Source organism: Arachis duranensis, chromosome 10, assembly GCF_000817695.3.
Source record: "Arachis duranensis cultivar V14167 chromosome 10, aradu.V14167.gnm2.J7QH, whole genome shotgun sequence".
NCBI lineage: Eukaryota > Viridiplantae > Streptophyta > Magnoliopsida > Fabales > Fabaceae > Arachis > Arachis duranensis.
The window spans coordinates 27,004,784-27,019,651 of NC_029781.3; the positions used below are offsets into that span (position 1 = coordinate 27,004,784).

General features: G+C 32.1%; 1 protein-coding gene and 1 long non-coding RNA gene across 5 annotated transcripts; both read left to right on the top strand.

Annotated features, from left to right (window-relative positions):
- Nucleotides 1-1,028: 1,028 nt before the first annotated feature.
- Nucleotides 1,029-2,886, top strand: LOC107469648 (uncharacterized protein At2g39920). Its single transcript, XM_016089024.3, has 4 exons — nucleotides 1,029-1,189; nucleotides 1,489-1,933; nucleotides 2,104-2,304; nucleotides 2,429-2,886. The coding sequence occupies exons 1-4, from the start codon at nucleotides 1,126-1,128 to the stop codon at nucleotides 2,604-2,606; spliced, it is 888 nt and encodes a 295-aa protein (XP_015944510.1). The 5' UTR covers nucleotides 1,029-1,125; the 3' UTR covers nucleotides 2,607-2,886.
- A 256-nt stretch (nucleotides 2,887-3,142) lies between these two features.
- On the top strand, nucleotides 3,143-7,728 carry LOC127743154 (uncharacterized). Of its 4 annotated transcripts, none has more exons than XR_008004483.1 (5): nucleotides 3,143-3,401; nucleotides 5,123-5,843; nucleotides 6,072-6,202; nucleotides 6,666-7,173; nucleotides 7,483-7,728. It is a non-coding gene; the product is annotated as an uncharacterized LOC127743154 (long non-coding RNA). The 4 variants fall into 4 exon arrangements; XR_008004484.1 differs by lacking the exon at nucleotides 3,143-3,401 and having other exon boundaries at nucleotides 4,125-5,843; nucleotides 6,666-6,903; nucleotides 7,007-7,173; XR_008004485.1 differs by lacking the exon at nucleotides 3,143-3,401 and having other exon boundaries at nucleotides 4,126-5,843; nucleotides 6,666-6,736; nucleotides 7,007-7,173.
- The last annotated feature ends 7,140 nt before the right edge of the window (nucleotides 7,729-14,868 follow it).

The window sequence follows — 14,868 nt, forward strand, 5'->3', positions numbered from 1 at the left end:
TATAAAAGATATTTAATTTGGTTTACATCCAAATGTAATTATTTTTTCTTTGACGAGAAAAGAGAAAAAAAATAGTACGTTTAATTTGTATTTTTATTTTTTGTTTTTTTAGTATTTTTTATTTTTAAAATTTTATGAAAGAGAAAAAAATAATAAAATTATATTTTTTTATTTTTATCTTTTTTTTATTATAAAATTTTAAAAATAAAAAATATTAAAAATAAAAACAAAAAATACAAATCAAATACACTCTTATATTTTGGTCACTTGATATTTTGTTTAAGTATCTCCGTTATTTTATTTTGATTTTTTTTCATACACTAAAGTAGTATGTTTGTTTTATGTCGTTCTTCAGTACTTGATAAAAATCTGATTTTAAGTCCTTTCCATTAATAGTTTGGCGTTTTGAAACCAACTCATCGAAAGATTTTAGGGAGTAAGGTACTAAACCAAACTTTTTTTTACTTTTGAAAATAAAAAAATATACGGAGACAATGTGAATTATAAATATTGTAAACAATAAATATATCAAATATTCAATTTAATAGGTATGTAAATGATTATGTTAATTTTTAATTGTTTGATAATTATTCTTTTTAATTTTATTTACTCATGTATAGCTTTCTAGATATACAAATAATTATCTTAATATTAAATTTAAGAGATAATTTAAAATAAAATTTTTTATTTTTTAATTTTAAAACTCATTATTCACAAAAAATATTTTCGGCTTAACAAAACTGAATTTTAAAATTATAACACAGCTTTTATGAGAAAAACTACTTTAACAAAATGAATAAATAATTGGACTAGAACTAAAAAAAAAATTATTTCTCACCGTTCACACATGGAAATCAAACAGGAAAATTACGAAACAAAGGAAAAACACATAAACATCATAGGAAGCTTCCTCTGATGGGTTGGTGTGACTCCTGCAACAATATCTTCCCCGTACATTCTAGTACAATGCAATTTATAAATGGTGTTCTTCTTTCTTAACCTCACTTTTCCTTCAAATATATGTTTTGCTTCCCATTCTGAATACTACTTATCTCATTGCATGAATTGTGATCAAATCTTCTGTTAAATTGTAGGTTAGAGGTTAGCTTCTAAAGTTTTCAAGTTATGTCTACTAATGGCCATCAAATTGAGCAGCAATATTCTACAAGGAATCTCTCAGATAGTTCTGGTAGGTAATTAACCATCTTTCTTCATCTCAGATAGTTCTCATAGATATCTTAATGTTTGTAGTACTTTGAATTACAATCCAACTTCAGTAATTTTCATTTGTTACTTAATTAGTACCTTTTTTATTTTTTATTTTTTAATTATGGTGGTCATCAATTGTAAGCTACTAAAACTTTTATCTTGTTCTTCTTTTGCTGGTTAATTAAGCTTTTAAATAACGTGTATATCTTAGATTCTTAGTTGTTATATGATAGGCTTTCTAGGAATTTCAACTTTTTCTTTCTTGCTTGCTTGTTACAGAATCTGGAAGCCATTATGAGCTAGAATCAAGATTTTACATGACATCCTGTACCGCCATAATATTCGTCGCTTCGCTTGTGACCGTTGGAGTTCTGTTAATAACTTTGGTGGTTTCATTGACAATTATGTTGCAATCTTGTCAAAGTAAAAGCAGTGGAGTTATTAGGCTTCAGAATGTGAATGATTATTACATTTATTGCAAGATGCATTTTCTGCATGCTGAGCTTAATAACTTGGAAGGCAATTATCTTCCTAACATATGCAGAGACCTGGCTATAAATTATGTCAAAGAAGGACAATATGGAAGAGACATGGAGTTAGCTAGTTCTATGATTGATGATTACTTCAACAGTGTTAAGCCTTCAGATCATGGTTTGGATTCAGTCTTGATGGACATTGATAACATTTTTGCTATGAATCCTCATTCCTCCAATTTGTTTCATAGGTGATCTTCTGCCACTGGAAATTGTTTTCTTTTTTTTTTCCCTCCAATTGCGGCCGGATTGCTAGCCTTGGCCTACAGCAACCTGGTGTTGGTGGCTTGTTACAACAACCGATATTAGTTACTTATATATACTAGGTACTCAAAGTTTGGTGTTTTCACTCTTGATATAGGTTTCAAAATGACAACATTAGCAACTGTATCAAAGAGGCTACGAATTTAAAGCTCAGGCTTTTGCTAAGATTATACCTTAATCTTCAAACTGCTGGATGGTCCATAATTTTGTTATCAAGAGAGTCTGAAACACAACGAAATAACACCATTAATCATCTTGTCTCAGCAGGGTTTAGAGGTTGGTCTGCCTTGTTAATGAGGTATAGTAATCATGTTCCTTTTACACATCATAGACAAGTACTAAAGAAAAATATCTTCCCTGTTACAAAATTTACTTATGTCTTACTCTTTCAACTAACATCAAACACACTACATTTTTTGCAGAAAAAAAGATGAAGTTTCTGCCAAGGAGAATGAGTACTTCTATAGGCAAAGGAATCTGATACAGAAGAAGGGCTTCCGCATAAAAAGCATCATAAGCAGCCATGTGGATGCTTTGAAATTTCTGGATAAAGGAATGCAAATCTTATTGCTTCCAAACCCTATGTGTCACAAGTTTTAGCAGCAATTGCGAAGCATACACAATTGACATTAGCACAAATCTAAGATTGATAGTTTTAGAACGAACAAATTGTAATTATCATTTATTAATTCTCTGAAACTAGTAGTTGTCTCTTTCAGTCTATTGTTACATATGTAAATGAAACCGAACCAGTGATCATAAGATCCATGGTACGATCAAAAGAAAGCCACATGAATTCATGAAGTATCTTGGGACAGTGCCACGTCCAAATACTCTCCCAAGAAAAAATCTCTATGCTAGGAATTTTTCATGCCTTACTATGAAAAACAAGAATATGCATGCATGAAGATTTCAGATGTTCACTACTAGAATTTAGACATTTACTAATACTTTTTATCTAACATTTTTTAAAATGTTAGCTATACTAATAAAATTATATTTTTAGTAACATTTGTAAAATAAATATTAAAAAATATAAGTTTTATTTTTTTAAAAAAAATAAAAATAAGATACAAACGTTACTAAAAGGATGTTCTCTTCATTTTCCCCAGTTTCACACGTCTGAATGTCGTTCTCACTCCCACTCTCGAAGCCGTATTAAACCACCTCTCTCTCCTCCTCTTCGATCTGTCGCTCCGCCTCTTCGATCTCTCGTTCCGCCTCTTCGATCTCACAGTTCGTGAATCGAAACCACAATCCGGTGTTTTCACTCTCACAGTTCGTGAATCGAAACCACAATCCTCTCGCACCGCCGTCTCCTCGCCTGTACCGCCGTCTTCTCGCCTGCACCGTCGTCTTTTCGCCGGTTCTATCGTCTGCTCGTCCCACGGCCTGGTAAGTTCCAGTTCTCTTGTTTAGTTAGTTTTTTGCTCCTTCAATCTTCTTTAATCTTTACGTAATAATTAATTTGATGCATAATTGTTAGTTGATTTAAGTTTTTAATTGGTTATTTATTAGTTAGGTTTTCATTTACCGATCTCGAAACATGTTTATTTGCTTGTTAAGTTGTTAAAAATCATACATTATTAAGTTTTCATATCCTCTGTTTTCTAGTTACTTTTTCTTATTAAGTTTGGATTCTAATTTCTAATTTCTGTTTTGTTTGATATTGCCAGTTGGAAAAACTCATATATTGATTCCAAATGAAATTGTTGTATAGAGTAATAATTAATTTGATAAAAAATAAGAAGATTTAAAAAATATTTTATGATAACAATTTTAGTTCAAATGAAATCAAACATGTTTGATTCTTTTCTCAATAGAACTTTACCTCTTTTCGTTGCAAATTTAACTCAAGTTCATGAACTTGACGTGTCAAGAAATGACATAACAGGAATCTTAGACCCTCTTTTGTTTCCTGATTCAAGTGATGATCCAAAAAAAGGCCTAATTAGTATTAGAAATTGGAAAGCCTGGTAGATCTTTGGGTTGTTATCATCTACTTAGGACAAGCATATGCATTATTGAGTTGCACAGTGGAATAAAATATATAGTAGTAAGATTGATTTTGACTAGGGATTAATTTATGCAACTATTTCTAAGATTTTATAAATATTAATTGATCTGTTCATAAGAATTCAGCCTAATATCCGAAGAATAAATTGGCAAAAGTTAATTTTTGGTGTTAAAAAAAAGTCAAAACAATAATTAGTCACTAGCACAATAGAAATTTGATATCTTGACATAACACCAACTATTTTAGATTTTATATGTGTGAGCAAAAACATAGTTGATTCATGTAAAAAGTTATAGCTTTTAATATTGCATTGAATATGTCTCCATGATGGATAAAAAAGCAATTAGAATTAACTGAGAAAACATGCCATGGGGAACTTGACTTTGGAAAAGGACCACATAAGAAATTGGCAAGAATGAATGGGAAGTATTATTATTTTTATTTCCTTTTTCATGCTACCTATCTTTTTTCTAATGCAGTTAGCAACAATCTCACCTGTCTTCTTTTTTAGAATATTTCTCTTTGGAAAGATATAAATTTGTGTTGGGATACAATTTTGCTTTTGGCTTCTTCCAAACATTTTTGTCATATAAGTTATTTTTGTACTATGAAATTGTGAGTGCTGTGAAAGTAAGTGGAGTATGAACCTTATTTCGTTTCTTAATTCTTCAATTATAATAATAATACGTTTTACTTAAGATTTGGTCGGTTAAATTTTTTATTTTTTAAAAAATTTGTTTTTAAAATATAACTTTTAAATATTTAAAATAAATTTAATTTTATTCTTCTAATTAATACCTCTTTTGTTCATATGTAACTTTTGTTCATTAGATATCTCTTTTGGTCATGGATAATGATTCATATGTAACTTTTGTTCATGGGATACAAGAGAATAGTCCATTGTTTAAATATACGACATTTTCACTTTTAGATAATTTATACCTCAGTTAATAAACTCTTTTTGCCTTGTAACTTACAATTCAATTTAGGTTGATGCCTATTTATAGCTACTATCATAGATGCCAAGTTAAAAATGGAAGCATTAGCAATTTTGTATCCTATGATCATACACATTTTCTTAGATTTGTATTTTCTGTAGATATCCATCATATTGTGGATCAAATATATGGCCCAGCAGTGCACTACCAGAACTCGAAGTGGGTATGGCCTGAATCCCGAACAGATTTTGCATTTATAGTCTTTGTTTTCTGATGCCTAGGTTTATAGGTTGATGTGTTCATATAAATTTTTCTTTCCTGTGATTTTATCTGAATGAATGCATAGATAATTTGAAGAATATGAGCTGTGTACATGCAGCAAGCAACTTATGTATTCTCATTTGTTTTTATTTATCTTTTGCAGGATTTTTTAATGGGTGTGTGACTCCCTTTAAATATACAGCAAATGTATCTTCTTTAGATAATTTCTTAATTTCTAAATAGTATTAAGTGGTGCTCATTTTATTTTATTTATCAAATTAAGTGGTTGTTATAATTCATTTGGTTCAAAACAAGGGTATTATGATTTTTCTAACTTGAGAGTCTACTAATTGTGTAAATTCAAAATAATTAAAGAAAAACGAGGAGGAACTGAAACTAAAAGCTCTTATTTACTACAATATTGGTTAATTAGTTATGAATTCTGTTTAGGTTTTTTTTAAATGCTTTCTCTCACTTTCTAGTCTCTAGGTATTCTACATAATTAATAATTTTTATCAATCCTGTGATTCTGGTTTATAATAATTTAGGAACCAAGCAAGACTACAGAAAAATTTAATGTACCTAGCAGCAATAGCTGATTCTCAATTCCATGAATTTCAGGTTATTAATTATTATCTATCACAGCGATATCGATTTTCTATATTCTGGTTGGTTTGCATGTGAAAATTTTCCTTTTTATTGGCTCTGTGTACTAAGTGTAAATCTCCTGGAACAAAATAATCTTTTGAAAAGGAAGTACTGTGCCAAGTTGTCAAACTTTATTGGATGGTGATTCCAAAATAAATATTTATGGATATGAGGAATTTCTTTTATTTATGATGTTGACAGGAATCAACAATTGGGATAGCATTCTGTTACCATTTTCATGCTCTGAGGTGGTGAGTTGCAGGTGCCTCCTATTTACATAAACATGGGAATTTCGTTAGTTTCTTCTACACTATTCCACTCCTCTTCTAACGGTGAGTTAATTTCCCTTTTTAGTTTTCATTTTTCTTACTCAACTTCCTTGAATACCATCTATTTATCTAACCAATACAATGCCTACCCAAGAATAATTTCCATTTTTCCCAATATTTTTTCTTGTAAAAACCACTATTTCCTGTCCTCAGACTTTGAAGCAATTGCAAAAGTTTTGATTTTGGAAAATGGGTGGATTTTCTTTCCCCAATATGATGTAAATTCCTTGCTGCCCACCATGTATTCGATAAAATGTGCACATGACTGAAAAGTTACAATATTTTCCTATGTACTCCTGACTCCTCCTTAAAGTCAGAGATTAGTCAAATAATATGGAATTCTTAAACTCTAAGCTAACAATATTAAGCATAACCTCAGGATGAAGAGTCTTCTCTGTGTTCATTACTTTCTAATCATTTGGTCCATGGCCATGTTGCTTGTTCTGATGTGGTTTATTACTTGCAGGTGTTTTCACTAGCATGGAGTTTATCAGGACTGAGCTATCAGCTTCAAAATTGTATTCTCTTGGTCTCAAGGTGTTACATGCTTATAGTTTTTAACTGAAATATTTATGACTTAATTTTGGTATGGCTTAATTTTCTGATATGTGTTGACCAACAAGCATGTCTGGGAGATTAACAACTCCTCAAAACTGGACTTAGAATGCTATGACTCTAAAACATTTAATGCTGGAAATTGAGTGGTACAACAATCACCCTGCTTTGTTTCTAATATATGCTTCCAAAGTGTATCTGAAGTTTTGCTTTGAAATTTACTTACTTTAGTCATAATGTTGTTTCTTGCAGGAAGATAAAACTATATCCCAAAGGAAATGGCCCTGGATTTGGCAGTCATCTTTCTTTATATTTAGCCTTATCTAACCCATCAACACTCTCTTCCGTTTCAAAAATATATGCACTGATAACATTACGCATACTTGACCAAAAGCAAGCCAAGCATCACTTTGAAAAAGGTAGAGTTTAGTTCACCTTTAAAATTGTATGAAATTTTCCTGATGCCAGGGACACAAATTGATAGTTCAATTAATATTTGACACTACTAAAAATTTTAATTCAATCCAATAACCTAAGTTCTCCTTTTCTCTACTTGTAATTTTAAAGTGTTACTGTTTGACTATAGTTTTTTAGTATGTCCAAGACCTACTTATTTGCCAGCTGTATTGAGATATTAACTCTCCAATATTAGTCCATGATTATTTTTCTTCAGGTTTTATTTCTGCCCACTATATGAGTTCTTATTGCTTTTTTTTTATGTGTATCAGATGAACTTGGTTGACTGGTTTAAGGAAATGGTAATGAGTCGTCGCAGCGATGAACTAGTCAAGCAGATAAATACATTTTTCTAAGATTAGTATAAGAACTAAGTTTTTTATGTACATGGTATCACTTTTTCTTTTCTTTTTTATATGGAATGTTTATAGAGTTTAAGTGCTATAAGTATTTTTTTTCTTTTTCCATTTTATTTGCATCACGAAGCAAATTTGTACAATGATTATTGATTAATGAAACAGGCTATAAAAATTTTATTTTGTGAATTTGTGAATTTAATGAAATATTTCATGTTGTAGTAATTAATTTTAGTATATTTATATTATGTATAATATAAAATAAAAAATAAAAAATAGTATAATATAACTAAAAAAATGTTACTAAAGATCTTTTGTAACATTTTTTAAGTGTTACAAAAAATATTTATGGTAACATTTTTTGAAGTGTTACAAAAAAGATCTATGGTAACATTTTTCTAAGTGTTATATAAAATATCTATTGTAACATTTTTTAAGTGTTACAAAAAATATCTATGGTAATATTTTTCTAAGTGTTACAAAATATATCTATTGTAACATTTCTTTAAGTGTTACTAAGAAAGGTCTATTGTAACATTTTTCATAATATTACTATAGAAGATCTATTGTAACATTTTTATTAAATGTTATTAAATCTTTAGAAAAATGTTAGTAAAACTCTTTAGTAACATAGGGTATATTTAACATTTGTTAAAATGTTACTAATATACATAACTAACATTTTAATATGATTTGGTAACGTTTTTTAAATGTTAGGAAAAATCAATTATGTAGTAGTGGTTTCTCGTACCCAACTATGCATTATTCTAGAATTCTAATCATGGCCATGCTAATTATATTAAATAACAATATGAACAGGGTAAAAAAACTATTAATTAACTAATTGTCAACAAAAGATCAGAATTATCCTATACAGAAATCTATTATTATCTATTTAATATATAAAAAAAGAGCCGCAAAACATTTACCCCCCGTATCCTAACGTGTGTCCCCAATTCCGCCTCCATAAGCTCGACGCGTGGAAAGAAAGTTATTTCAATTTTGTGTTTTGCTCCTCATAAGCAAAAGCTTCTTACCTAGTGGAAGGTTATCGGAGGAGACATTTGTCCAATGAGTTAAAGGAAATGAATCTCGCAGCAATTCCAAAATCACTATCTAGAGAAAAAAAATGAAAATGCTACTTTTTGATTGAATGGTTAGGATAAACAATGGATTAAGAACTTATTGTGTCTGATGGAAAAGACGAAAAAAAGAAGCAATTTTTTCTATAAATTCTAAGATATCTCTTTTATTCATTGTGTTTAGCACATGTTAGAGCATTAGTAATTTCAAAACGATGGGATTAATGATTGATACTTTGCTCTAATTGGTTGAGTGGACTTAATCCCAGATTCTTAATATGTTTTGTTCGATTGAAAAATTTAGTCTGTTGGTTTAAACAATGGCCTAATTTTGGCGTTACTTCATGAAATTTAAAACCAGGTGAAGAACTTTTCTTATGATGTGGTCTTTATATACAGTTTTATTTTACCATAACTATTTTGTCTATTGAATCTTTCATCCCACCATCCCCAAAACTTTAAATACTTTCTGTCCTCCGTATGACTTTAACAAATACTTTTAATAAAAAGGTTGATCGTGTTGCAGATATTAATACAACAAAATTGGCTTGGAATTTGTTGTTGGAATTGTTCGTGTATACGAGATTCCTAGCTTATGGAATCTCACAGATGTATGTAGCTTAGAGTTGGTACTCCAGGATGAAATGGTGGGTATTCTACTATTTATTTTAAGATATGATGATATTAATTTGTGAAGTTTATGCATGTTAATTTATGTGTATTTGTATCTCTGTCTGTTAAGAGTAATCGTATGCATTGCTCCATTCTAAAGGTAAATGTGGTGGTTTTTAAGACTGTTGTTCGTGAATTTAGAATTTAATCAATGAGAAATTTCATTGTTCAACCAATTTCGAAAGGTATGAGGACAACTGCATACAAGTCCAAGTTGAGTTTTTACATGAAAACTTCTGTGAGTGCTCTCTCGAGTGAGACATTTCAACTGAATACTTTCTGATTCGTCTCTTTTTCGAAAATTGAAGCAATTGATGCTGCCAATCTAAACATCCTCCTAGGTAATATATTGATGAGATCATTGATAAAATAATTTATTCGATTATTTGGTTTTGTTATTTTATTTGTAGCTGATTTATTGTGTCTTTGTTGGTTTTTATCTCCACTGTGGTATAGATCACATTGATCACATTGTTGAAAAGAAAGATGCTAGACCAATGGTTATAAAATCAGGTCAAGAAAGTAAATTCATGGTACTATACTTGGAGGATCTTCAGTATGTCATTTTGCTGGCTTCATTGGTGTATTATTAAATGGTAGTTTCTGTTGTAGTTATTCTTATATGTTTTACAATACTATAGGAAAAACAAGATGAAGTGTACTGTATTTGGTGAAATGATCAGTAAGGTAACTCCATTTGTGAATAAGGATGATGGTGAGCCATTGATATTGGTCGCTCAACTCTTCAAGCTCAAATCAGTGCCTCAATGAGATTAATGTTCAGAATAGTCTTTATGCATCAAGAGTCTTCCTTAACCCTGACTTCTCTGATGTTGTTGAATTCAAAAATCGGTATGTAAACACTGAAATTAAGTTAATTTGGGAGTACTTTGTATATCTATTTAGGCAAATCTGTATAATAGTGATAATGATTTTTTATTTTTTGTATTACTTCGAGTTAGCCTACTAAAAAAAGGTGACATTGCCTCGCAACAAATTAATCATATAGAGACCCAACCTCAGTATTTAGTGAGTTATGAAATTTTGGGAGATGCCTTTTCAATCAATAAAATTGAAGAAGTTTTAAATATGACTTATGTTAGCTCATTTTCCACCTTTTTGTATTAATACTAAATTTGTTGCATTGTCTTTTAATGTTATCAAAATGAGAGTCCATGTTCTTGTAGGAAGGCTCCACTTGGGTTTTAGCCACTATAGTATCTATCGATGTTAGAACCCGCAAGTATTATGCCTCATAGAAGAGTTGTTCTAGAAAAATTTTGGAGAATAAGGGTTAATATTTCTGTGAACCATTGTCGAAAAGTGGGATTTAATACTCCGTTGAGGTAATAGTTTCTTTGGTGTTATAAAATTTATACAACCTTTTAACACCAACCTTCTTTAGGTGACCATGATTTGTGTTATTTTATTACAGTAAAAATAGTCTAACTAGATGAAATAATGGCAATTTGCAGTTACACTCATTTGTTTATAGGAGTTTTTTATGTTCAATTCTAAAATATCAAGTTTCTGAATATTGATTTGTTCTACCTTGCTGATTAGAACTAATACTTAACTTCTTATATCAGATGTAGTTTGACTTTTTTTATGATCCCATACTAAAAAGTTCAGTTGGGTATTATTAAATATGAAGTCATATGTTGTGAAATCTAATAGTTCCAAATGAGTTGAAGTGGTGTTATAGTTATTAGAAAAATTGTGTAATTTGTAGTCATGTAATTATTTTATTAGGAGTTATATTCTATATAAAAAAAACTCAATGGATAAAATTCTTGGTATATTATATCATTACAAGATTAATATTTTTTGAGGGAGTATTTTGGTGAAGATTTTTAAAAACCTCCACAATACATTTTATTTATGGTCATTTAAAAAACCTCTACTCATAATTAATTAAAATTCAACATTTTGGAACAAAGCTCATTTTCTCTTTTCCCCAAAATGAGAGGCACTGAGTTAGCTAAGAGAGTGGCTATGAAACCCTAAGTTTTTTACCGTCATTTTTGCTGCCGTTTCCGTCGCAGGCGCCGTTACCACTGCCGTGTCCGTTGCAATAGAGAGCTTCTGGGTCGAGCCATCTCTTCTATCAACACGTTTTCATATCTATTCTCTTTATTTTGTCGTTACTACCACTGTTGCTATTGCAGTTTCTGCCGCCGTTGCTGCCACAGTTTCTACCGTCGATACCACCATAGTTGATGTGGTACAATGCATTATTTTCAAATTTGTTCACTCCCGAGCTTCTTCTTCAACGCCGCTTTCTCTCACTCCAATTTCTCTTTTAAACTGCCATCGGTACTTCTTTTTCTTCTCCTTTCCTATTAATTTGCTTATATTTTTCTTTGCTAACAATAAAATTTTTCTCTGTCTTGCCTCCTCAGTTTTGTTGCAATTTTCTCATTGGTATCTCCTTTTGTTTTTTTTATTATTTTTCATTTGTATTGATAAGGAGTCTTGGAAACAAGGCATGAGAATACATGATAATTGGTCATTGAAGTTTCTTTGTTTCATGCCAGTAGTTAGTGGATTTTTTTGTGTTAGGAGTGATTATTAGCTACTTTGTTTTGGTTGGTTGATCTGCATTTTGTATGTTTATTCTTTGTTCTATTTTTTAAGTTTGACTTATAGAATATGCTTAAAATCAATGAGTATTTTTTATTATGTATGTGACTTATGCTTTTTTATATGAATGTTCATCTTCACAAAAAAATATTGGAATTCTGCTATATTAGTTTATTTTCCAATGAAATATATTTCAGGATTGCATTGTTTTAACAAATAGGAATTGGAAAGAATGCTAGCCACATATGTTTCTTCAATTTCAATCAATTTTAGCCACGCATGCCAGCCACTGCCAGTCTCATTAATTGCTTGAACTGTAGTAGTTGCCATTTTACACATAGCCTCAGTCATGGTGTTCACTCTCGCCATAAAAGCATTGGAATCGCGCGTTGGAACACCTCTCAAAATCTCATATCGTCTACCGCAACCTCGTTCCCGCTAGCATCTAGACCCTGTTCGCACCCAACAATCAATATTAAGGTTATCAGTCTCAACATTTCAAGTTAAAGTGTGAATAGTTCCTAAAATGGATACGCAGTGACAGTCATGCAATCTATATCACAAGGATATCCTATAAGCATGAGACACAACACAAAGTATGCAATGAAGCATGATTTAGTCCATTCCTCAAGCTCTAACAGGAACGAACTGCTCTGATACCAAATTGTAACGACCTAATTTCCAATATGACATGCTCATACCAAGACATCGAGTGTTACCAATTTAAAACTACATTGACACTATTATTAATAATATCAAGCCTGTAATCGGGTTAACGAAACTCGATTCTTATGAAAACTTCCTTAAAGAAAATAGGAAACAAGAAGAAACGCGAGATTACGCAAACCAAAACGATAAACAGATACATACACAAATAGGATAAAAATTTAGTTACTCCCTCACAGTCATGAACATATATACAACTCAAAACATCTCCGGGTTTTGGCCCATAGAAAGCCCTAATCTGACGCCCAGACTAGCTTAGTCTTCTAAACTGATCTCTCAAAAAACAAAAGTGAGAATCTAAAACAAAAGAAATACTAAACCAGAGAGCTTCCATAAGAAGATGCTAATGTCGCTACCTAATCGCTGTCAGAAGTCAAATCCATGATCTCTATATCCATCTCGGGATCATCATCGTCCTCAAAAGTCAGATCCACAATCTCTATCTCCTCAATGTTTTTGTCGTCAGAAATAACAATGACCTTTGATGTAATCTGGGAACTACCATCACTGTTGTCGTCTGTGGAAGCTGTACCACTAAGAGAAATTTTCTCAACAACTGAGGGCTGACCAGACGCTGTGGCGAAAGTCCTGACAGACTCTATGGTGAAAGGGTCAGAAGAGCAAGTAGAAAGCAACTATATCGACATATCCAATCCTACTGGAGGAGACCCAGGAATGTAGTCATCGACGATAGAGCCAAGCTCAGGCACTACCTAACCATCCTTATGTGTTGAAACAGGACCTCCATGCATGTGATTAAAAAGATGGTGGACAGAATTGGGATGTAACCACGACAGCGGAAAGCATACGGTGCATCGGGATCAAAGAGAGGTGAAACTAGTGGGTGCTGAAAGGGATTATCTCTAGCTACATAGTTACGGACTCGAGGATCCACGACCACCGCATAGAAGCTGCGAAGGACAGGATCCTCATACACATAAGGCTACTCGAGCTCATAGAAGATGACACCCATCTCCATCTGAAGGGGGTAGGAAAATAGGGGGTAAGAACTCGGAAGTTCTTAGTAGGGTCGAGGGAGTTAATTTGTTTTTTTTATATTACGGCCATGTGTCCCAGAACAAAAAAACCACAATAAAAGAGCATATGCAAACAACAAACAAAAGCAAATAGCAATATAACATACAACTACAAGAATGAATTCAAAACACACAAGAGATATGCGCAAACAAGTATGATGCATGTCTAACCCTAGTGTAGATAATAAGCTCATCCGTCGATTTTTGACCCGCTCCGGACATTACATCCTTACGGACGTTGTCTCTCGTTGCCATCGTTTCGAGGTATAGTACTCGGTACACTCCTGGGTTATAGCGCCCACACGCTCTTGAGTTATATATAGCATTCGCACGCTCTTGGGCTATAGCATCTGTACCGCTCCCACTATTAAAGTGATGGGTTACACTCTTGGGTTATAGCGCTGATGAGCGGATAATTTTTATACGCTTTTTGGCATTGTTTTTAGTATGTTTTTAGTATGCTTTAGTTAGTTTTTATTACATTTTTATTAGTTTTTAGTTAAAATTCACTTTTCTGGGCTTTACTATGAGTTTGTGTGTTTTTCTGTGATTTCAGGTATTTTCTGGCTGAAATTGAGGGTCCTGAGCAAAAATCTGATTCAGAGGCTGAAAAAGACTGCAGATGCTGTTGGATTCTGACCTCCCTGCACTCGAAGTGAATTTTCTGGAGCTAAAGAAGCCCAATTGGCGCGCTCTTAACGGCGTTGAAAAGTAGACATCCTGGGCTTTCCAGCAATGTATAATAGTCCATACTTTGCCCAAGATTTGATGGCCCAAATCGGCATTATAAATCAGCTTCAGAATTCCCGGCGTTTAACGCCGGAACTGGCATAAGAATTGGAGTTAAACGCCCAAACTGGCATAAAAGCTGGCGTTTAACTCCAGAAAAAATCTCTACACATAAAAGCTTCAATGCTCAGCCCAAGAACACACCAAGTGGACTCCGGAAGTGGATTTTTACGTCATTTACTCATTTCTGTATACCCTAGGTTACTAGTTCACTATTAATAGGATCTTTTGACATTGTATCTGTACCCCATGACACTTTACACGTTTCTTTGTGTACTTTCCACGGCATGAGTCTCTAAACCCCATGGTTGGGGGTGAGGAGCTCTGCTGTGTCTTGATGGATTAATGCAATTACTACTGTTTTTCATTCAATCACGCTTGCTTCTATTCTAAGATATCACTTGTTCTTCAAC